At 38.5% G+C, this 24,967-nt stretch overlaps 1 protein-coding gene across 2 annotated transcripts; it reads left to right on the forward strand.

Annotated features, from left to right (window-relative positions):
* The first annotated feature begins 302 nt into the window (after window positions 1-302).
* Window positions 303-24,890, forward strand: LOC306857313 (KAT8 regulatory NSL complex subunit 1-like). Of its 2 annotated transcripts, XM_079397207.1 has the most exons (15): window positions 312-724; window positions 2,318-2,377; window positions 2,727-4,130; window positions 13,325-13,466; window positions 13,613-13,767; window positions 15,087-15,222; window positions 15,327-15,492; window positions 18,444-18,623; window positions 18,708-18,875; window positions 20,097-20,230; window positions 20,631-20,749; window positions 21,588-21,645; window positions 21,743-21,855; window positions 21,933-22,191; window positions 23,632-24,890. In XM_079397207.1, exons 3-15 carry the CDS (start codon window positions 2,797-2,799, stop codon window positions 23,782-23,784), a joined length of 3,117 nt encoding a protein of 1,038 aa, XP_079253333.1. In that variant the 5' UTR covers window positions 312-724; window positions 2,318-2,377; window positions 2,727-2,796; the 3' UTR covers window positions 23,785-24,890. The 2 variants fall into 2 exon arrangements, with proteins under 2 accessions (XP_079253332.1, XP_079253333.1); XM_079397206.1 differs by lacking the exon at window positions 2,318-2,377 and having other exon boundaries at window positions 303-724.
* The last annotated feature ends 77 nt before the right edge of the window (window positions 24,891-24,967 follow it).

A 24,967-nucleotide genomic window follows, 5' to 3' on the forward strand; every position in this document is an offset into this window, starting at 1 on the left:
ACTAGAAAAATAATTAAAATGATATTTGAAACATTCATGTATTATATTACATTACATTAATATTTATTTGTAAATTAAAATATGGTTCTTCTGGTAGCACAGTTGAGTTTGGCGGAAGATGCGTATACCACGTTTGTCCTAAATATTTGAGTGCGTTCACAGTCTCCCTCTAGCGGCTGGCCGGTGAAGTGCAGCTCTGCGCTCCGCTCCCTCTAGCGGCGGGCCGGTGAAGTGCAGCGCTGCGCTCCGCTCCCTCTAGCGGCGGGTGTGAGAATGTCTCCCGCCTAGAGGCTTCTCGCTACACGCTCTGCTCAAATCCAAGGGAGACGAACGAGGCGCCATCTTTCGTGCGTTTCTCCCTGCAACGATGAGAAAATGATCTCGAAACCGGTGGTCTACGCCACCTCCAATCTGTAAATAAAGGCGTATATTAAAAGAACTCGTACCTGAGCAAAACATCGATTCATAATATAAAGAAAAAATATACATTTGCTATCCATAATCCACTGAAGGGGACGGCAGCGGCGAGGTGGTGTCTAGTTTCGCCCATTTCGTGATTCCGGAGCCGATAACGACTCACGAAGCGGACGCAGATATGGCAAAAGCGGCGGGGTTGCTTGATCAAACACTTTATTTCGTGCTTTGGTGACATTATTGTGTTGTTGAAGCCAAAGGTCGGTGGAATAGTTACCGAAATTCCCTCGGATCTCGCGCCCGTCACGTGGTAGGTTCCTCCTTTTTCTTTGTTAGTGGACGATCTCGAGCAGCAGCTCTTCTGTTACATAAACATACTCCTGCAAACCTGTTTCACTCACTGTTGTATTTGCAATAACTGAATGTGTAATTGTATTAATCGCTTTAATACAGATGACTATCTAGTGCAATAAACGCATAATATTTAGATTTATTTCCTCATTTTAACTAAAACGGATCTATATACCTTCCTTGTTTTTGATGTTAGCCTGTGCTAACTGATCGGTTCTCGTTCAATTTAGTGGTCAAAATGACTTTCATAACGCAATCGAGGCCATTTGAGAGCATATTAAACATGTGTAATGCCCCTATTTACTGGAATACGAGGCTTATCTAAGTTAGCAATGCATTAAAAACAGAATCCAGTGTATTTTATGAGCTTCTAGGTCTAACGTTAGTCTTCGAGTCTGAGCTGTGGTCTGTTCAGTAAATGCCTGTTAACGCAAAACGTTGCATTTGTGTGTTATGCTAGTAGTAGCTTGTTCGTGTGTGCGATCTTTATAAACAAACTTAACGTTAACCTGATATATGTTATCTGTTATTGATCTGCAGTGTGTGTTATACCGGTATTTCCTGTATTGTGTGTACTGAAGGAGTTCGTTTGTTAACCGGATTTGTCATGTTTACTACTTTGACATATTAACCCAGTTAAAACTCGACAACTCAGAGACACCGCGTTTTATTTGAGCGTTTCAGATCCACTAATTAGTTGCTAATTAACATAACCCAACTTTCCTATTTGAAATGCAAACGCCGGTGTTTTAGTAAAATAATAGTTTTCTGTATGTAGCGGGTCGCCCCCTCATTGGCTCCGTCATGTTGACATCACGTGACCGGTCCGTTTCATGTCATGCAGTTGACCGAGTTATTACTAATAATAACTATTAATAATATATTTACGTTATAAGGTGTTTTCAGCAAGTGCTCAAGGCGTTTTACAAAGCAGAGACAAAGACAACATACAATAAAATAACCGGTTTTGTGTAAATTTACAGCCGTTAGTAAACAATTGCTAGAGTTGTGACCGATAAAAGCCCTGTACTTTTCAAGTAAAATGAAATGTGTCAATATACATCCTTTGATAATGCAATGGCTATTAAAATAGTAGTGAAATACTCTACAGCTGTATGGACTGTATATGAACCATTATGAAGAGATGGTCTCTTATCTGTTGAGGCCTAAAGGCATATCCCTAATTCCGTCGACACAGATGGTCTGCTGAGGAGGAGGGGACAATGAGGAGGCTTGCTCTTACATAAGCTTGAATAGAGTTGGTCTTTCCCTACTAACGACTATGGTAATGGTCCCTGCTCGGTTGAGTTTTCATTCCCTTTTTACTTTGAGGGGAAGAGCATCAGGGCAGATGATTAATGTCTATGAAACACCGATAACACGTATTCCTGTTTGTGCATACTCACACTGTTATCACTAGTTATCTTCTGGTCTGTGTTTATTATATTTATTCAATGTTTTGAGACTAAAATTCAATATGGCATCACAATTGACCTTTATATTTTAAATGTACGTTCCTTGTTTTGCTGTGAATGATTCTGTATTGTTGAAGGCCAGCTGGCTTGAATTTTGGAGAAGAAATATCAGACAGAGATTGCAGTTTATGTTTCAGGTATGTGGCTTATTTTCCTAATTTTGAGCCACATGACGAGTCTTGTAAGAAAACATGTAAGATAAGAACTCTTATTAAAAAATATCTTCACTCAATTCATATGTATAAATTGATCAAATCAAGCTCCACCCATTGAATATTCTTTTTAATCATACATGTGAGGATTACACTAGAGCAATGGGTTGCAAACTGCTTTTCTGACATATGGCAAATATTGGTGCAAATATTAGAAATTAAGAGAACTTTTTAAACGGCTTGTATCTCCAGCAGGTTATTATTAAAGTTATCTTAACTTTCAAAATATTCTGTATATTTGCAGTCTCCTGAATCAATTTTTTTCCTTTTGTAGCCAGGCTGTGTAGGTGGGCTGTAGTGAAGGTTTGGAGGTGCAGGCTGCCGTGCCCATTCCTCGGCCCTGCATGGCTGCGATGGCGCCCGCTTTGACCGACGCCCCAGCCGAAGCCCGCCACATCCGCTTCAAACTCGCCTCTCCCTCATCCAACCTGTCCCCCGGCAGCACCGAGAACAACAGCAACGCCAGCAACATCCTCATTTCCGACTCTGTTTCGGATTCTGCCAGTAGCCACACCAACGGCAAGTGTCACGTCAGTGCCGACGACGTACAGAACTTCGCCCATTACCACAGCGTCAAGGGTCAGGAGCAGGAACCCCTGTCTAAAGCCCCGTCTCTGGGCAAGCTGGCACCATACTTGTGCTCTGATGTCAAACCATTGCCCTCGTCCACCAAAGTCAAGGAGTCGCTGAAGCTGCAAGGTGTCCTCATCAAGCAGTCGGTGCTGAAGAGCCACGGCCTGCTGAGCGGCTCCATATTCCCGAGCGCTGCTGCAGGCAGCGACTTCCTGCTGCGCAAGCGGCACGCACTTGAGCTAACTGGAGGTCAACTGAAGAGCCTTGTCAACGGTGCCGGAGCTGGAAGTACCATGGTGCCTGTGAACGGACTCTCCAAGAAAGTGGCTGTACCTAGTGCCGCCGTGGCTGAGAAAGGCAGTGTGGCCACAGTGAATGGAGACAGCAACCAACCTTCCACCAATGGGGAAGCGTTGTTATCCGTGTCCTCCAAGTCTGTCGGTACCTTTGCACCCGGTGGACAGAACGGCGATGTGAAGCCACAACAGAATTTGACACCAAGCGTTCAAGGCATGTCATCACATAAGGAGCTCACAGCTTTGTCTGAAAGCACGGAGGTTAAAGCAGAACCGGAGAGTCCCGTTGTTGAAACAAACAGTAACAATATCGTCAACTGTCCCTCGTCCATTTACTCTTCCCCAGTCCGTGATGACTCATCCCTTTCAACTCCCAACCTGGAGGCTCTGCTCCAGGATCGGGCTCAGCAGAGCCAACACAGGCAAACGGACATCGAAGGCCGCCTGCTGCGTCTTCGCAAGCGGCTGCAGGTAGTGCAGGCCAAGCAGGTGCAACGGCATTTCAAACAGCAACTCTCTGGTTTTCTGGACCGCACTCTGACCCCGACATCTAGCCATAGGGCAGACCAAGGGGCGTGGAGAGGCTCTCGTGCTTCCGTGGACACCCACGCGCATAATCTGAGTCGGTTTTTGAAGGGTGGTAGGGTGGCTTCAGAACTGGAGCAACTGCATTTGAGCGGCACCACGTATTTGCGAGCAACGGAGGCTCAGTTTGACTCGGACGCCACCGAGAGCAGTTCGGGAGGAGAGAGCGACGTCGAGGAGGAGGAGCTGGCCAGGGCGGATGTTGACCAGCGTCATATTAAACTGTAAGTCAAACAGTTGTTTTCAGAAAGAGTCTGCTTTTAAAGACATGAAATGAAGCTCATGTTGTAGATCTTATTGTGAACGGTTGTTTAATCAAAATGTCAACTGATCTTTCAGTGAAAATGCTAGTCTTCTCTCTGGTGATGTATGCAGAATTTTTCTAATCATGTAGTCCCCTCGATCCCTGTCCAGCGTGTTCATTATCATTATCTAACTTTTGCACCCACACCTCAAAATCCAATCAAAAGCCATGTCCCACCCTACATATTTTATTTCATGATAATCTGTTGCACTCAGATCAGATGTATGTGACAATATGGAATGTTTAGAACATTTTTAGAACACTGTCATGCACGAGGTGCATATGCAGTACATCTGAGGAGAGTGCAAAAACTCTTCCACAACTCAAATGGAACCTCATACGAACCTGATTTGAAACAGTTTAGGCATAAAATACAGTGCATGGGAGACTATTGACAACTGATTTTGGTAGTGTTTGGTGTTAGCATGTTGTTAATGGCGTTTATAAGCACTAGGGTTTGGCGATGTCTACAAAATTGGCATCAGACGATGTCTCTCATCCAGAGTGCAACCAGCTTGAGATGATGGCGAATGATTTGCAAATCCCGAGCACAACTGACAAACATCTGATCTTGTAAAATGTGTGGTAAGTATTGCCGCTCCATAGTATAAACAGAGTACGTGCGATCGTGAATCTCAAAAGTGAAACTAAAAAGCGATCGCGCAAAAAGCAGTTTCAGTGCCAGGCATAATAGCGGCTCCCTGATGCCCACAATTTAGGCTATATATTGTATAATTACCCAATGATATAACAGCGAGAGAAATTAGGCTGCTGAAATATATATTTTCCTCCCATCACGTATTTATTCCTTTTTGGGGTCCCGTAGTAGGCTACACGGCATTTTATTTCCAAACACAGTACTGGGATGCGAGGGGTATTATGTATATATTTGCAAATATATAAATATATATATACATGCAATTTTTGTGGTAAAATTTTATTTAGTTTGAACCATTTATTAATTGGTTTTAGGTGAATAAATTGGATTTGTAATGAACATTCTTTTGCACTATCCATCATCTTGGTTGGATTTTTCTTGAGCCCATATCACCTTTCTTTCAGGGACGTACTGATGTACTATACACTGCACTTACCTGAAACATTCATGGAATATTTCCATTCCCCAAAAGGTTCTTTATAGTGGAAAAAGTTTTTTTTTTAGATGAATAAAACGTCCTTCACACTAAGAAAAAAAAGGTTCTTTTTAAGAAGTACAGGGTTCTTTGGGGAACCCAAAATGGTTCTACTATGGCATCAGTGTGAAAACCCCCTTTTGGAAACTACGCAGTCTATAATACAATGCACTCTATCCTGCAGTCTGTGAATTTTATAAGGCTGTTTTGTCATCTAGCATCAGCGTCTGATAACCCCTCCCTTTCTGTTAGGTAAAGAAAGCTGCTACAGTTGAGTGCACAAAGTGTTTTTGGTTAACAACGTGCATCATCTGGATATCTAAAGTACACTTTTTTTCCTTTTTGGAATTTTCAGTGTGAGTACACCTCTCAACACACACTGCAAAAGTGCATAAGTATGTGAATTGGGATGCACTTTTTGATTTAGTCTTGGTTACCATTGTGCAGCATTACTGTGGTGAAGCAGGCACGTTATGTGGCCTGTTCACAGGAGCCCTAAGGGAGTGTGGGGGCATGTTTGTGTCTGTAGGCCTGTGTGTTCATGCCCTGAACCTTGTAGAGAGTCACTGTTAATTTCCAGTCCGACCTTGTTTGTACAGTGAGATCATAGATCTTTTTGTCATAACGCAGTCTAGTCTAAAGTCATTTCAGCTGTCCTTCTCGGCTGTGGTCTTATTTGAAAACTTCAGCGAGGTTAAATTTCCTGTTTGGCCCCCGAGGGAGAGTCTGATTCATTGTAGGTGAAAATAGAGAGCGTGAAACAGAGAACCCTGATGTTTAGCTTAATATTAAAATCAAAGTAAACCACAGGTGATAGATAAAAAAACAGTTATTTTTAAGCCGTTCCACTTTAAAGTCTAATGTTTGTTCCTACTTCCTGTTTTTTGTTTGCGTATACAGAGAAGAGAATAAGCATTGTGAGCTCTGCCTAACAGAAGCACATGCATTTCAGACCCCTTGTGCTGGTAAACTGTGCATTATATATTCAGGAGCTAAAATCCTGTTGCTTTGGAGTTTAGCCCAATGAGCATTTAGATTTAATATTTAGGGAAATAAGTGGCTGGAAAGATTTTAGGTTGATTTATCAATGCACGCTGTTTTAAAAGGAGCCATTTAGCAGCTTGCTGACTTGGCTTTGCACCTTTGACCTTAATAATCAGGCATCCGTGAATGCAGATTTTGGATGTCAAATTTGAGCTCAATGAAACATGCTCCAGTTTCTCTAAACGCCACTGTCACATGCTCGAATCCATTCAGGGTGTGGGTTTGCTGGGTGAACCCTGATGATGATCCTGCTCTAAATAAGCGATTTTTCAGCCCCGTTTCGTCCTTTGCAGCACGCTCTGACTAATGTTTCTCGGCACATGTTTATGACATCATGCTGTGATGGTTGGGAAATTAGAGCATGAGGAACTGCTGCTTGTTGACCTCTGACTGCAGTTAAATCAAGATGAATTTACACTTTGTGCATCCCAGGGCATTGATCTCAAACACCCAAACTCATTATTGGAAGCTTTTAATGGAACACAGCTGCTATGCAAATGGAAGAGTTACTTTTACTGCAATTAAAGACCACTTTAATCCACCGAGAGCTGGAGTGACTGCTGGAGCGCTTTACAGAGGTGGGGGTTTTAATGGTCTGTGCTCAAAAAGTCGGCAAAAATTGAAAACAAAAGTTGTTCATTTTCCTTTTACGAGTATGTCGACAGATTGTGGAACGGTTATTGGCTGGTGAAGATAATAGTGTGGGTAAATCTCACTAAAATATGTCCAGGTCACATTTCAGTTCAAAATCAAAAAGAATGAAATAAGAAATTATATTTTGCATGAAGCAAAACCTTTGACTTTCTTTCATCTGGGGAACATAAACGATGTTATTTTGAGAAATGTGTTGTTTTTTTCCATATAATGGAAGTCATTGTTTCGTTACCAACGTTCTTCAAAAAAAATATATTTTTTAAGAAAGTCATACAACAAGATTTTCTACCAGAAATACTGTAATGCATACATTTAGTTTTTGATAAAGAGTTTCAACTGTTGTAAAAACAAAATTACCCCAACATTTTCTTGACTTGAGATTCACACGTGCATGTGAGAAAATAACAAGCTAATCAGGAAGTGCCTTTTTTGATCTGATAAAGACAAGTATCCGTGAATTTGTTTGTTTGAGAAAAACAAGCCAGTTTCAGTCCTTCATCCTTAAACTGCATTCATTGTTTTTGTAAAAAATAATCATTCATAATATCTCCAAATCTGCTGTTGGCCTTTGACAAAAGCTGATGTATTTAGGAAGCCTATGTGTGCCCCTAGATGTTTGGAAACCATCATAAACACTTGTGTTTTCAGGTTTTTCCCTGTTCTTTTGTCTCCTCTGACACATCTATCTCTCTCTCATTCTGGAGTCTTTCTTCACCATTGTCCTCTTATGTTCCTCCTCCTCCCATTCTCGCTGTCTGAGCTGAGCCCACTCGTGTTACGTAACCTCTAAAACGTTCTCTTTCTTTCCGACTTGCATTCCTCCACCCCTTTCTCACCATCTTTCCCCCCATAATTCCTCTGCATTTCTCTGCCAGGCCTAACCACCTCACATACTTCTCTATTTATCCCCTCTCTCTCCATCCATCTGTTCAATTCTTGCTCTCTTCCTTGCTTGCTCTTTCACATCATGACTCAAGAATTACAGCTGTGTTTTCGACCCCCATATAAAATATGCATCCAATTTGCGTGGATTCTTATATTTCACCCTCACGCTACACTTACAGCTTGGTCTGTATTTGGGGGGAAAAATACCCAAATACAGAAAAATAGAAAGAACGTTTTTTTCCCTGCTAAAAAAAAACTAAATAGTGATTTAGTAATAAAGTAGTGATAAAGTAATAATAAAAATGATAGTATTAAAATTAAAATTAAATATCATAACAACATAATACTGGTTATTATTACTATTAAATAAAAAAAATAGGAAAATAGGAACGATTACTATTGTAATATTTAATTGTAAAGTTAAAAAATGTTTATTTATATTAACTATTACAATTACAAATATTTATGGTTACATTTTTTTCCAAACATTTAACTTTTTTATTTTGTTGAAAAAAAAGAAATTGGGAAAATAGTTCCAAATGTACGTTAAAGCTACCCAAATTCAGAGCAGATGCAAATTTTGTGTGGAGCAATTCATAGCTTTCAGTCACATGACCGGCTCGAAGACCTGGAGGGCAAAACATCCATAGAACCGCAGGACAATCCTGTTAATTTCCCATCTGTTTCACGGACGCAAATATTTAGATCACCTCTCAAAAGAATAAAACAAAGGTATGTGACCAAAATGCAAGTTTTGGCCATTTGCAATCCATTTTAAGCACCCGCTGCAATAATCATTAAACAGTGCGACAAAATGTGGTAAAAACACTTAAAATGCTTTAATATATTTAATACAGTAATATTAAAATATCAAGTTCGGTAATCTCTATATTAATGAATAGGGTGTTTACTGAATTTCGCCTGTTAATATCTGTGTTTTACTATATTACTACTTAATGCAAACTGCGTAAAACATAATAACTGGCGGTCAGTGGAGCAAAGCTTCGTTTTGCCCTCCAGGTGGGCGTTCCTATAAGGGTGTGACGTCACGCTGCAAATACCAGTGGATAATGAGCTGCTCGCGTGTAAATGAACACAGTGCTGCACAATTTCAGTTATAATTTGATTAATTGTGCAGCTCTACTTGCAGCTCTGTTCCAGAATCTATTTATTTGCTAGTGCTAATATTGGAATCACTTGTTGTTAGTCAAGTCTCCCATGCACAGTTTTCCATTTATTTCAGGTAGCATGCTGCCTTGAAAGGCAACTTCTTATGCAGGCAGTAGACAGCAAGATGGCTGAGTAGAATACTATCATATTGTAAAAGTTCATCTCTCCCTGTTATAATTGCTTTCATTTTCTCCTTAAGCTAAAATACAGTGTAACCCTTGATCTATATGAGTGAAAAATAACAGGCAGGGCTCCATATAAAACAGTTGGCTAAGCCAGCGTGTCAGTCAGCTGGTATTTATCTGTGTTTTTGGTTCATCCAGTCCCCCCCGTCTCACAGTCTGAAACCCAAGAACAAAGGCAGCCGAACATTTATGCTAAACGACTGTCTTTGTACTCCCTCCATCAGCCCAATGTGATTTATGAAACACAATTACGAGATGATTCACTTCACAGCAGGCTCAGTGAGGGAAGACGACTCCTTTGTTGTCGTTCACTCCGTCGTCCAAACGCACACGTGTGGAAGAGTAGATAGTACTCGCCCTCAAACCTGTATCAGTTCCTTTCATCTGTTGAACACAAAAGAAGATTGTTGGTATCCAAACAGTTCGTGGTAGACATTGAGTATCATAGAATTCTATGGAAGTCAATGGCTACCATCAGCTGTTTGCTACCAGTGTTTGGAACAACTTGCTGATTGTTAATTTTTATGTGAACTTAATTGTCATATAGTGAATATAGTCACTGATAAAAGGTCTGTGAATGGCAGCTCTACACTTTGTGTGCCATTATCTTCCATTCATACGCATTCATAAATGCAAGTTCATACAAAGTATGTTTTGCATGAACAGTTCTCATGAACTCTGACCTGCGAATTTGTATGATGTGAAGATTTATGACCAGGGGTGCCGCTACGTTTTCTGGGCCCCGTGGACAGCATATCCACTCGGACCCCTGCTTTAGAAATTGCAGTCCAGGGGGTTGTTCCCCCACCATACAGATTGCGTTGTGCGTTCCTCTCGGTAAATCGTGTTTCCGGTAATCCCACTCGGTAAAAATCATGATTGCGATTCGTCCGGCCCTTAGAATCGTCCTAATACCACCTCCCCCCCCCCCCCGCCCTCACGGCACCCCTGTGTATGACCAAAACAAAAAAGATATGTAATGTAACAACATGCACGTTTGCAGTTTATATTGCATATGTTTACATTTTGGATTTTTTATTATTATTATAATTTATGCATTCAATTTATGTTTTTAAAAAGAAACGCAGAACGTGATGTCATATCACAACCTTTGCGATGTTCTTGAAAATGTTTATGCTAAAAGTCTAATGTGAATGCGGCTAAATTTGCTGTAGTAAACTAGCATAAATAATTTAGTCGCTTTATTTGGAGCAGGACTCAGTGTTGCCCTCTGTTGGCCTGGCTCTTGAAATGATATAGTCTCAGACGGAACGTTGGCTAAACGTCTGATGCATATAGCACACTTATCTGGAAACACTTCAGGAGTGTCGAAGTCGTCGTCGGATTGGTTGAATTATACACGATTTCCTGGAGACGTGTGTCATGTTCTTTAATGTTCCGCCTGGAAACCCCTTGGCGACAAACCCCCCCACGAAAGAAGAAAGCTGTCATGTTTACAACTGTGATGACAAAAGCTTATCTGGATCAAATAAACGCTGGATTTTCAAAAGTATGTGAAATAGTTCGCGGCATAGAATCTTTAAAATACATTTGAAAGTTTCACACACTTATGTGTTACACTTGATATTATGGTGACATTTCCACGCCCCGAAACGTGACGCTGAACAAAACGAACTGTGATTGGTTGTTTGACATTTCAGTCATACGGCCTCATGGGTGGGCCTTGGCCAATGAAAGCTATTCCAGACCTTCAGCCGTCAGTCTGGAGGTCTGGCTGCGCGAGACTAGAAATTATACATCATGGAAGTGATAACGTACAGATAATCAGCCGTGATCATAAAATAAATGTTATGTGACCAACTTACGGTACATTATCCCACTACTTGTTGAATAATTATCTAAATAGATGTTGATTTGTAGATGATATAATAGACTAGGGGCAACTCAACTCAACTCAATTATACGGTCATTATACAACAGCGTTGTTTTAATATCATTGATTTACTATTTTTTAGATTAGATTTCATGTTTAGATTTTCTGTTTTCACTTTAATTTCAGTTAAAGGGGACCTATTATGCTCCTTTTTACAAGATGTAAAATAAGTCTCTAATATCCCCAGAGTGTGTATGTGAAGTTTTAGCTCAAAATACCCCACAGATCATTTTTTATAGCTTGTTAAAATTGCCACTTTGTCACAAATGGGCGGGACTTTTGAACAGAGGGAGAATCTGAAACTGCTCGTTCTGAGACTGTTTATGACTTTTTTAGATTATAAATATATGAGTGGGTGGATTTTTACCATTATAGGCCACACAACTGTGTTCAAACACCTTATAAAAGTGATTTTTGCATAATCGGTCCCCTTTAAAGTTATTTTGTTGTGTGATTTATATAAGTTCTGTTATTTATTTATTAGTTTGTTATTTTTGTGCTTCAAATGAAATGAAATGAGAAGTAGCCTTGACAATTAGCTAAAGTGAAATAAGTATAGTCTATTTTATTTCAAGTTATTAATGATAGTGTTTTTGTTTTAGTTAACAACATCTCTTCCAACCTTCATGGACAATTATATATCACTCATAAATGAATAAATACAAAATGAATAGTAGTTAAGATTGATGTGGTTTGGAATTGGTTAAAATGTGCTTGGAAAAAAATCATCAGAATATCAATGTGGCTAATAATTATGCACACGGTGTATTATACAAAAATGAATGACCTCAGACTGACCAATCAAACAAAGTATTCCAGTGAGCAGTGTAATCATATTGAATATCCCATGTGTGATGGCGGTTCATAGGGCTCATTTATCTCATCACAGTGAGTTGCCGGCTTCCACGTGGGCAAATGTGAGCGGCTGCGTGTGAGGGCGTGCTCTGTGTGTATTCTGAGGCAAGGCGCTGTGGGAATGTGCTGAGAGGGACTTTGCCATGAGATGGTGGTGGTGTGCTTTTGTGTATACCGCTCGCACTACAGTATCATGAAACCCTGATAGACCAGTATGGACAAAAAGTTTCACGTCTGCAGTCACAATAACAACCCATCACACACAAATACATCTTGCACTGCACACGTTTTTGCCCAATAAAAAGCTCATCCTCCATAAGTTATTAAAACCTCATGATAATGGTACAATAAACCAGTGTAAGTTTTTTTTATTATATTTATTTTTAATTTAAGTACATTTAGGCATTTTTAAAGAGAATTCAGTTCTGACAGACAGGCACAGTGCAAGTACTGATTAAAAATTTTTTTTTTTTAAATAATTTGTCATGCATAAACTATGAAAAACTCACAAAGCAAAGCCAAAATGATGGCAGCCTAATATATCTGCTGTGTCATTGATGTTAAAAGATAAAATCACTCATTGCTCTTGACTGAATAACTTATAGCTTTAAAAAAAATCCTATATTCAGTTTATGTAGTTAATTGCATTTAAATCTTTGTTCCATTGTATATGTTCTATTGCTTGTAGTTCATTGTTTTTTATTTTATTATTGACCATTTATGTGTTTTTTTTACTTATATTAGGCTAGTATTACGTGGAATATGCAATTGTGAAATTACAGTGTTATTGTGAAATTATTCATATTCGTATTTTGGTCATATCACTCACCCCAGATATATTTCCCTTTCCTGTCATCTCTGGTTTGTAAAGGATGTTGTTTAAATTCATGCTGACAAGTGTCATTTTGTGGGACTGTGACATAAAAACTACATAAAAACTACAGACTGTATTTAAAAAAAAAAAAAAAAAGAGATGATTCATATTGTGCAGTCTATAAGTGACAAGTCCAGATGGGGTTCTGTACTGAATGTGTTTAGCAGTGCCCACTATGTGTTAAACATCATCATTACAATCTAGATGACTGATTTCTTCTTAATCTTGACCATCAGGGCTGGAAAAGTCAGAGAGAACAATCCTGAGGGTTTCCTGTTTGTTTTAACTGTCGTCACAGTCAGTTTTAACTCACTGAAGTAAACAAAGCTAACCCTCTAATGACTTTCCTAGTTAGCTGAACAACTAAATGTCCAGCTTGTTTAAAAGTGTTTAACCGGATTGTTCACTTTTCTGTCTCAGATGGAGGAGAGCAGAAGGGCGGTTTGCCAGGGAAAGAGCCACAATCATCAGTCACTGGACATGGCTGCAGGCTCAGATATCAGACCTGGAGTACCGCATTCGACAGCAGGTCGACATCTACCACCAGCTTCGCTCCAGCAAGGTTAGCCGACGCTTGATATCTACTGTGTTTGTGTTATAAGACAAAAACAGCACCCAGATTCAGGAATGGTTGAAATTGGGAATTAGTTTAATGGAATCTGGCTGTGTATAAAGGTGTTTTTTTTTATTTTTGCATGCTCTCTGCAGGGTTCTGTGGAGCTGGGAGACTCCACCCCTTCCTGCCAGAGAACCGTAAATATGACGGAGACTAATGAGAATGTCCCGACCTCAGCAACATCCCAGAATTTCACAGAATCCCAGTCTCGTTTGGCGGACACATCTGAGAACGACATCTCCATTAGGTTCGGACTAATTTAGTGGTTAATATTGTGTCGTGTAAATATTTGAACTTATTATTAGTATAAGTTCTTTTCATTTGCTAACATAATGTAATAACAGGACCCAGTTGAAATTAAGTGCCTGTAACTACTGTGTACTCGCATTTAATCACTAATGCACTTGTTGTGTGGACTAAAGTTTTTTTCTATGAATTTATGCATTACAGTACCTAATAAAAGTATGTGTGCATCTGTAAATATATGTGTGCGTGTGTGTGTAAATATATTTATATACATAGACTCACACACAGGGGTGCACATAAGTGGTACGCAAGCAAAATAAAAAATGCGCTGAGTAAATAAGTTCAGACTGCTCATTTGCATACTGACATAGTTGCACAATCATCATTTTAAATCGACTAACTGTAATATTGTGTAAGATTTCAATTTGAGCTGAAAGCATAAATCTAGGCCACGCGTTGACATTTCATTAACTGACATGCTTCACACGGCGGTGCTTAAATCAGCAGTGCGCAGACTTGCTTACTGGTAAGGTTTGAAAATGCTGATAATTCAAAGAAACAAATAGACAGAAAGAAAGAAAAATGTAAATATTAGCGTTGTTTTTTCAAGTGTACTGTAAAATGTTTTTTTAAATTTAATAGTATTATCACACTTTATGATTTTGTTTATCTCATTTAAAAAGTAAGCTAGCTAACCCAATAAAGGGCAATAATACTATTATTGTTATTTAATTTTTTTGTAGTTAGGACGGTATTTGGCCGAGATACAACTAGGCCTATTTGAAAATCTGGAATCTGAGAAAATTGAGAAAATCGCCTTTAAAGTTGTCCCAATCAATAAAAAAATGCATATTACTACTCAAAATAAGTTTTTTAAATTTACAAAATATCTTCATGGAACATGATCTTTATCCTAAGGATTTTGGCATAAAAGAAAAATGGATAATTTTGACCCATACAATGTATTTTTGGCTATTGCTACAAATATACCAGTGCGACTTGGTTGATTGGTTTAGAGGTCCATCTCATATATATATATATATATATATATATATATATATATATATATATATATATATATATATATATATATATATATATATGAGTTGTTATATATGTGTGTATATATGTACACGTGTATGTATATATATTTTAACATTATTAAACATTATTATATAAAATACAGTTAACCGGCCATTCCAGCAAAATGAACTCAGACAGGGTGAATGCAGTGGGGGTCTTGTATCACCATGGAATCATATTACCTGTTAGTTTAGCAAAAACTGGATTTTATGTTGTTTCCTATTTTTGTTATTTCAGTAGTGTGGCAGAAGTGTCTGACGCATGCTTGTCAAGTCTGGACAGCAGCTGTACATCTGCACGAACACGCCCACTGCTGACCTGCAGGAGACGACGTCTTGTCCACCCGAACACTGTCCACAATCTCAACGGCAAGGTGCGTTTGAGTGAAGTTTGTTGGTATATATGTATCAATATTCCAGGAGCACATTTTTGGCTGTTTTTGAAGTGTATCTGAAGTAAGTTTCATTCCTTTATCAGTTTCAGAGAGTGTCTTTCTCACACGTGTGTGAGGTCAACGGCTCGTGTGTCATGTGTGGCAGTGCTCCTCTCCTCTCCAAACCAGACTTACCGTTTAATCGCCCTCTGCTGGAGAGAGTCGCGCATCAAGACCGCAGCATCCACCCTGTTCTGTCCATGCAATCGGGTGAGATGCACAGTCAGATGCAATTAGAGCTAACAACTATTTTCACAATAGGTTTTTTTGCAAATATACAATGTGATTTTATGTATACAGTATGGTATGTATACAGTATTACTTTATAAAATGGTTTTAAAAAGTGTAGGGTAAACGTACCTATTAAGCTCACATACCCATTAAGCACTTCCATTTTTGAGATCAGATTATAAAAAGAAAAAATAATTTATTATCCTACTTGATGTCTTAACCAGTTGATGTTTGTTACTATATACCTCCTGTAATTTCAAGTCAATCAGACCATTGCACTGAGATATGGGTCTCCATGTGTTCACACTGTCTGGGGACTATTTTGAAGGCTAAACTAAAAACTTTCACCAAAAGAGGAGCCCTTTAAATGTGTGTTTTTAGATGTTTAAGACCTAGACTATTTATTTAGCAAAATCCTGTCATTTTAGTAAATATTACATGAAATTTATTAAAAATTGTTGCCGCTCCAATTAAGCTCAGTGTGCTCTCTGAACGTCAATGTAAATACTTCATAAACAGACTTTAAATATTAACTGATGGTTGTCACTTTAAGTTAATCAAGTTTCTATGGATTCGGTCAAGTCAAATCTGCAGACTGGCTCAAAATCATGTAGTGTTCTCCAGCCTTAAGAGACTATAAACAAGATGACATCCATTTAAAAAGAGGCTTCATAATGAGGCTGTGTTCATCCCCATGAATTAAATGTTTTATTTGATTTTTGAATATTTTTATTTAGCTGAACGTGGACTAGTCTAGGTGTTGCAATGTGCTTAAATGACACTTCACTATGAATATAATTGATCGACTTGAGTGCCTTGTTGTTTGATTTTAGTGTTCAGTTGTTTTTTTGTGATTGACTTTGTACCTTAAAAAAAAAAAAAAAAATTTTTTTTAAATTGTCCTTAAAGTAAGCTAGTATTTTCAATAAAATATGATGTGAGCTTAATGGGAACAGGGGTGTGCTTAAAGGGTACAAAATGTACTCATTAAGCACAGCCAAACCTTTTTAATTTAATTATGTATATCTTAATTGAAATGCTTTTGTCATTTAAAATAAAAAATTAAATTTTTGTATGAGAGATTAATATTTTAACATAACTTTTTGTACTGAAATCAATATCTTGTGCACTAAAAATGTCTCAATGTAGATTTTGGTGAGCTTAATAGGTTCGTTTACCCTATATATTGTGTGTATACATATGTTTCTTTTTTAAAACATTTTATAATATATATATATTTCTGCTAGGGAAATTATAAATGATGGATTGGCCCCTTCAAAGTGGCTTTATTTGGTTAGCTTATTTTTTTAATTAGTTAAAATATATGCAAGGAATAATTGACGACGGGCCGTTGAATCCTTATAAAATAATGCACACCCGAATTGGTGATGTGGCCACGACACGAAGCGTTTTTCTACTTAAAACGCTATTGAGAGTAGGATTCATTTCTTTCGCATCTCATCCAGTGCCTCCGGTGCTAATTCCAAAACGTCGTTTTAAACTTCGTAAACGGAGGCTTGAGCGGTTGATAGCAGAATAATGCAGTTAATAACTAAGTTATCAGAGAGAGAGAGAGAGAGACTTACCTGTGAGTCTGTGCATCTCTTAAAAGTGTTCGGCATCAGTGTCTCTAGTAATAGGGAAACTTTTTAAGTTCTTTTTCTTCACAAACAGCACCATTATTGTTACCTCGCTTGTGAGAAGTCATGTAGTTTTCAAGTCAAGTTGTTCAACTATTTTACTGATAAAATCGTTAGAGTAGCGCTAACAAGCGCGTATGTGCAGAACTGTATGTACGTCTGTGAGGGAGAGAAAGAGTATGGGTTTTCCGTACATAATAAAACGTAATTTTGTGGCAAAAACATAGAAATGATCCTATTGTTTACTATATTTATTTGTTTGGCCAGTGTCGTTGTGGGTTTTGGTTCTTTTGCTGTTTTAGACTGTAAAGGAAATTTTGAAATAACTCAAATCATTTGGCGAAGTGATACAGATATGTAATGCGGTCAAGACCTGCCTTGAACTACATTTGCCGTGCGTTTCCCTAAAAATAATTGTACACCTTAGAACGTTCATCAGCCAATCACATTCTCTGTAATTTTGACGGACGGGGGTCATAAAAATTCTGTCATAATCTATTAATACCCGGCATTTTAATTTTCATATTTTAATTATAATAACACTTTTAATTGCTTTTATTTTTGTTCACATTTTCAGTTTTAATAATGAAGCATATAGGCTTATGCATTTACTTGTTTATGATGAGAACAGATGAACAGAGACTGTATGTCACTTTTCATGTTCAACACACCCCGCAGTGACAGCCGAGGCAACTAAAAACAACTAAATATGCTAAGGCTGGGGAAAAAAAAAAAGATTTCTCGATTTTAATGGATTTTCATTTTTATGAACCAATATCGATTCTTAAATCCCAATCGATGCTGTTTTCAGTTGAAAATGAATGAACCGTACATATAGTACGCCTCCCATCCAATAAATCGTAATAGGCTAAGCTTTGTGCTTTGTTACTTTTGATATGAAATGGTCTCAAATTTCAATTTCTGTCCATTTTTTTCAAGCAATAAATATCATACTCTTTAATGTGGCGTGATAGATCGCTGTAGACACCGTAGATCAAGCAAAGCGGCAGCGCACGTGAACTGATCATCTTTCGTTTTACTGATGGGTACTTCCCTGTGCGTAATCAAAGGCATTGCAAAAGAATCGTGACCGTTTTATTTTTGTTCTGGAGCTGATGATCCCACGCTCTGCTGCCACACTGGAGTGTACTCACCACCAACAGGACAGGGGTGGGAATTACAGTTATAAATGACCCCCAGTGTAATCTGTCAAAAAGTGACGGACAGCAAAACATGAATTGTAATGATTCTGTAATTTATTTTCCTCCTTTCCTCTGGTTTGTTTCTCAGATGTGGCTCTCAGCTTACAGTTGCAGAAGGTCTTGAGATCTCATTGGCAGACTCGTCCGTTTGACAGGATCAAACCACTGAAGATCATCTCTCTCAAACACAAGCTCTCCATTACACCATCCTCCTCGTTCCTCTCCAAAAACAAATTCAGACTGTCAAACTCGCATGCGGCTGCAGTCCGTAAGTACACACACATTTCTACTCACAGACACTGACTGTGACAGTCACTGAAGTCATTAATTTTTAATTCTTTCTCTCTGTCAGGGTTGGCCCGTCACAAGAACAGGTCGGAGAGGCTGCACAGGCTGCAGGTGGACAACATTTCATGCGTCCCAAAGCTGGACACACTCACACCCTGCAGGCCGGATCGTGCGCTGGACCGGAGTCACAGCAGGAAGAGGGTCAGAGAGCATTCACTGGACAGAGCAGACTGTGAGTGCACTGCTTTCCATACAAGCATGACCCTAAATGTCTTAAACGGCCTGTCTAATGAAAGCTTTTGGTTATTTCAGCTATGCACAGTTACTGACAGCAGCATAAAACAAAGCATGCAGTCATAAAATCTCATTTCAGTAGACGGAGGAGCACCTAGGGTCAGATATTAATGGGGGCTTGGGGCAAAAAAGACACCAAAAATGAATGCAAGATACCAGGGTGAATAACGCCCCTGTACAATTAAACTAAAACAATCATGACTGTCATGATTGAAGTGAAACATAAACCTAAAAAGTCTTATGGCATTGCATTCAGATATTGTTGCATGTTGCTGTTTATCAACATTAATTAGCATTATTACAATATCAAGGGCAATAATTGGCATTTTTTGTCTAAATATTGCAGCCATATCCTGTAATGAGCTCTTGTTTTGTATTTATATACTTTACGTAGGCTATTTAAAATATTAATCTCATACCATTATGCCATGTGGGATGCAGCTCTTGTGACACCTTTGCAAGTCAAGTCACCTTTATTTCTAGAGCGCTTTATACAAAACAGATTGTTTCAAAGCAGTTTTACAGTGATAAATAAGGAAATAGTGATTCAGTGATGCAAACAAACAAATTAAATTCTACCGAAAAGCTGCTCTAAAAAGACACGAGTAAATAGTGTAAAAATAACTTGTTCATAACATTTTATTGGTTTAAAAAAAAAAAAAAAACTAACACTAGCTTTTCTAATCTTTTTGTATTTTATCTATTTATTTTCTTTTTATTTATTTTACAATTAACAAAAGCAAAAAGGCCTCTAACACTAGCTTGCTCTATTCTTTTTCTATTCTATCTGTTTTCTTTTTATTTATTATATAATAAAAATAAAAAAAACCTTGCTACGTGTACCGTGTTAAGCTAAATGTGACTTGTTATAGCACTTGCATATCATTGCTCTTTTGTTAGTTTAATTGCTTCCGTTGTCCTCATTTGTAAGTCGCTTTGGCTAAAAGTGTCTGCTAAATGTAAATGTAAAATACTGTGGTATTCTGATTGATTGAATCAATTCATTCATGAATTGATTGAAATATTGTCTCTTAATGGAAAAGTACATTTTTGACCCTGGTACCAGACAGCTCAGTGAGACCAACACACCATTTAATTTGAAATTACATGGTTAATAAGCACATATGTGTATATATTTTTTTTTCTTTTCCTCATATAGCACCTAAAGTGGTGATGGATGCATGTCCAAGTCCATGTGCATCTCTGTCCAGCCTTCACTCCTCCAACACCAGTCCCTTGACCAGACAGCTCTCCCTCCCCATTGAGAGCAGCACTCCTCTGGGAAACAGCGTGGTACGTTCATTATTTTCTGTACAATAGTGTTGGTTTGAGCCAAAAGCGCTCATGACATGTGGCATAGTTAAACTTTAAGTGACTAGAGTTTGAATCCCAGCTTGTGGGACAGCCACGTCCCCCTTCCCCTCCACTTTGCTTCCTAGCCACTCAACAGTATACTGTCTAATATTGGCAAAAACATGCCAAAATAAATCTTAGTGCAGTCTTAAATGGTACTTAATACATAGGGCTTAAATTTAGGGTTGAAAGAACGGGAATCATAATATGTCCTAATGGTGATTGTTAAACTTTATATTTAAACAAACGTCAGCACTGGACATTCAAAGTCAGAATACGTGCTCTTGTTAGGATTTTAAATAGAGCTCATGTGTTCACTTTTCATTCATGTTTTAAACAGCCCGTTCGGAGAAGAAGAGGCGAGAGTCCGTTTGATATCAACAACATCGTCATTCCAATGTCAGTGGCCGCCACCACCAGAGTGGAGAAGCTTCAGTACAAGGAAATTCTCACACCCAGGTGTGTCTCCAAGTCACTCACTGTGCGTCTTAGTCCACTGTTCATTCAACTCCATGAAAGCTGACTGTATCGTATTTGATACGCCTATTTATAAGCCCTAAAATGATAAACATGATCCAAACGCACTGAAAAACCTGTTGTACTTGATGTACTACATGCTTTCTGCCGTCTGATTGACAGTTTTATAGCAAGTAAAAGGCCTTTTAGTATAGTTGTAAAAAATGTCGCAGGTGTCTTCTTGCTGTGAAATGATTTTTATAAAGTAAATGTAAGAAGAATCTAAGGATTTCAAGATAAACACTTGATCATGTTAAAATGTAAATAAGATGATACATCAGGCCTTCGAGGAACATTTATTTGTTCATCTCTCAATCATCATTGTATTGCATTGCATTCTAAGTTTTGCCCCCACATTAAAAACTTAAAGAGCTTTGATTTGAAAAACTAAACATTAAATATCATCCTATTATGGCATTATTGTGAGAGATAAAGTGACAGCTGATATTTGAATCATTTTATTAAGTAGTCTTTCACACTGTTCTCATTGATTTAAAATACAAGCTATCGGAATTTGATCTTTTTGGCCATATAAATATCAGAAAATGCCCAGTTGCATAATTTTCTTCAGTTTGGGCCTCTGAATAAAACGTTTTTCCTTCTCAAGTTTGAGCTCTATATTCTCACTTTATCATACTATATGGGTCATAAAATCCTTATGTATCAAATATGATACTGAACAAAAAACACATGCTAATAGTTTTTTATTTTGTCTAAAGGTTTAATAAATTGTTCCATTTCAAACATCTGCTCTACTCACACTTATTTCTCTGTTGTTCAGATGGAGGGAAGTGGACATTTTAGCCAAACCACTGGCAGAGGAAGACAATAACATTCCGGTATAACAGCCATCTTTTTATTCTTCTTCCCATACATTCCAATTCAACCTCTTGTCGATCCTTATTAGTGATGTGACCCAATGATTGATCCGTGTAGGTGGAGGACCTTTTAGATGCCGCGTTCACTAAACTCCACCAGCAGTTAGAGGATAAGGAGCGCTCTCGCTGGCGATGGACGGCTCTCGCACCTGCCAAGAGGAGAGGCAGCAGGTACCTGCCCTACTTGATCTTACCAGACAACGTATTTCCTGTTTTGTGGGTTTATAGTTAACCATGTCGTTCCACAGGTCCTATAAATCCCTGGACGGGCGAACAACACCATCAATAGTGGGAACGAACCCTTCGACGCCTCAGCCCTCATCCCCAGACATAAGTCACTTCCACCTCCTGCAGGACTACGGGCCGGTGCCGTCACCCCTGAGCCCCCCCAGCCCCGACACGCCGTGCTCCCGCGACGCACAAACACCTCACACCAGAGACGCACACAGACTGCTGTACAGCGAAGACACGTGCGGCTCCACTTCAGACTGCACCTTTGAGGAGACGGTAACAGACACGCATTCTCACACCAGTTTCATGATCATCATCCTGCTCATTTTCTCCATAGAAAAAAATGTAAATGAAAAAATACATCCTGCTTTCTAAAGATCAATCTAAAATGAAAGCGTTAGTATTTTTGGAAAAGCGTTTATCTTTATTGGCTTTGTCTCATCGCCACAGTCGCAGCTTAATCAATTAAGTTAACATATAATAGCGGGTATGCAAAATTGACAGATGCACTTTCAACTTAATACAATACAAAAAAAACTTGAAATAATTCAAATTCGTTTACTTTCTTGGCCTTACAGGAACAGTGTAAACGACAATTATTTTATTTTGTAACATTTTGAAGCATTGTTTTTATATAACATAACAAAACATAAATCTGTATAGATGAAAATAAACTATATTTTAGTCAAAAGTTTGAGTTTGGATTTGAAAAGAGTCTCTTCAAAAATATAGTAAAAACTAATTATTTAAATATGTAAATTGTATAAATATTACTACAATTTAAAATGACTGTTTTGTGTTTTAATATCTATCCACACGAACGTTTCAAAACCTTTTTCTGTGCGGTTTGGCCGTTCGTCCACACGCTAACGCTGCACCAGGTCACTGAAACCGAACATTTTTGAAAACTCCTGCCAGGGTGAAGATTTTCAAAAACTCCGGTTGCAGTGTTATCGTGTAGACAGTGAAACCGGAGGCTTATTTGACTTCATGCGGCGCTGCAAAGATCGGCTGCCGCCTGATAAAAGCAATGCATTCTGGTTAGAACATTTGTCTGACTTTGATCGGCGCTGCAGTCGCCTTACAATCACATGTGCCATCAAACTACCGCGAGAGCAAAACGAGACCAGCCGCCGAGGTCAGGTGCTGCAGTTGCTCAAAATCAGCTGCGAGAGCCTTGATGACGACACACTTTATTCTCATTGGTCAGATTCTGTGATGACAAGCAGTGTGTTGTGTGTTTATTCTAACAATTAAATTCCAATAATGCTCACAAATCTATTTTTATAACAGTAAAAGCTTTTTTTAGTGTATACCGTTATCTTGAGTCATTTAAAAAAAAAATCAAAAACACATTATATACCTCCACTTTATTGGTGTTTAAATATTATATATGTTGAACGCTGGCGCTGTATTAAGCAGTATATAAAAAGTGCTTCTGATGCTCATAAAAACATTTCTGTGTATTTGACCAATATTGCATTTAATTCACTTTATCTGTGATAGGAGAATAATAAGTATAATAACAGTAGTATATTTTATGTTATATTTATATTTAAAATGAATAGCTTTTTTGTTGTTAGAGTTCAAAACGTATGTGTTTTGTTTTATAAATGGGAATGGGCAAAACTGCGATAATACATACAGAAACCCCATTTAATTTCTTCACCACAAATTCCATTCTTAAAACCCTGTATGTCTTTTTTACCCTGACAGACGGTCCAGCCCTGGGAACCCAGGTGTTTTCCTTTACCGGAGGACCCGATAGTGGAGCCCGAAACGGACAAGAGTGAACTGTGCTTTCTTACAGGCCTCGGAGCTGACGCCCACTGCAGGGCGGAGTCAGAGAGCGACGCTTCCTCGCCGTGATGATGAACTGATTAACGACCTTAAAACCACACCTCCTATGGCATTAATTGAGAAAAAAGCTCATACTAATCACAACAAATAATCAAAACAAATCTGTCAGGACTTCTGTTGTTTGATATTCAAACATCAGCCAATTATTTTCACAGTTTTTAGTGAATATTACAGAACATAGAAAGCTAAACCTGTCTTCTAAAACGCTTTTCTCAGAAGAAAAATGGAAAGGAGATGTATGAAAGTTGTTTCCATAAATGTTTTCATAGCTAAATATATCATTGGGACTTAGTGTGGTATTCTAACCTGTCAGGTGAACACTATGTAGTGCACTGTGTAGCAGACTTAAGAGGGCTTGACCAAAGGGTGCCTCTCTGCTGGACTTATATATGTATGCTTGTGTTGTGAAGTGACGAACCAAAACCTGTCGAAAATACTTGTCTGTGTTATTCTAGGTTGACGGTCACGTACCAAGCAGAGCTCTTCTCCTCAGTTAAAAAGCACTTCACAGGGCGTCAATATCTTGCTCTCTTCCTCGACCCTCCCTTTTTCTCGTTCTTTTTAATAATTTCCCACCAGCATATGGAGTGTGGCTATGCTGATATTCATGGCATCATGTATCTCAATGTTAATGGAGAAATAGCAAGCTCTGCGAAAACAAAGCCTTTTAGTGCATCAGTTTAGCTCTCACACTTCGGCCCTTTCGTGTTCCAGGCTCTTTCTACATCATCTGTTGAGATTGTACTTTGTATTCCTTCTGAAAGGAGCCAGATGTTTCACACAGACCTGCCCTTCTCAGGTTATGCAGTTGTATGGAAACTTGTGTTAACAAGGCATCTGTTTTCTTTCACTTTGTCGGTGTGACCCCTTATTAGTGTTCTTATTCCGCACTGTCGCCCCTTTGAGAGTCTACTTGCTATGCAACTCAACATTATTGTTGTGGCCCTGTCCTTTTTCTTTTTCATACAATCACAATGTCTTTTTTAAATTTCTTTGTGTCTTTCTCTACGTAGCTGTTTGAGACAGGTTTCATTGTAATTCAGATGTTAAATCATTTGAAGAAAAAAAAAAAACACCCTTTTGTAAATAGTACCATTAAAACAAATCAAACTCTGTTCAGATTGTACGTCTCCTCACTGTGTGCTTAACAATAAATCAATGGCTACCGAACTATTTGGTTACCAACGTTCTT

Source organism: Barbus barbus (genome assembly GCF_936440315.1).
Source record: "Barbus barbus genome assembly, chromosome: 38".
NCBI classification, from domain to species: Eukaryota; Metazoa; Chordata; class Actinopteri; order Cypriniformes; family Cyprinidae; genus Barbus; species Barbus barbus.

Bases quoted from the DNA above. Each gene is read 5' to 3' on its own strand.
- LOC306857313 (XM_079397206.1), top strand. From the start codon at position 2,797: ATGGCTGCGATGGCGCCCGCTTTGACCGACGCCCCAGCCGAAGCCCGC. The intron at 13,467-13,612 runs GTTAGCCGACGC...TGCTCTCTGCAG, and splicing joins ACCAGCTTCGCTCCAGCAAG to GGTTCTGTGGAGCTGGGAGA. The intron at 20,750-21,587 runs GTGTGTCTCCAA...TCTGTTGTTCAG, and splicing joins AAGGAAATTCTCACACCCAG to ATGGAGGGAAGTGGACATTT.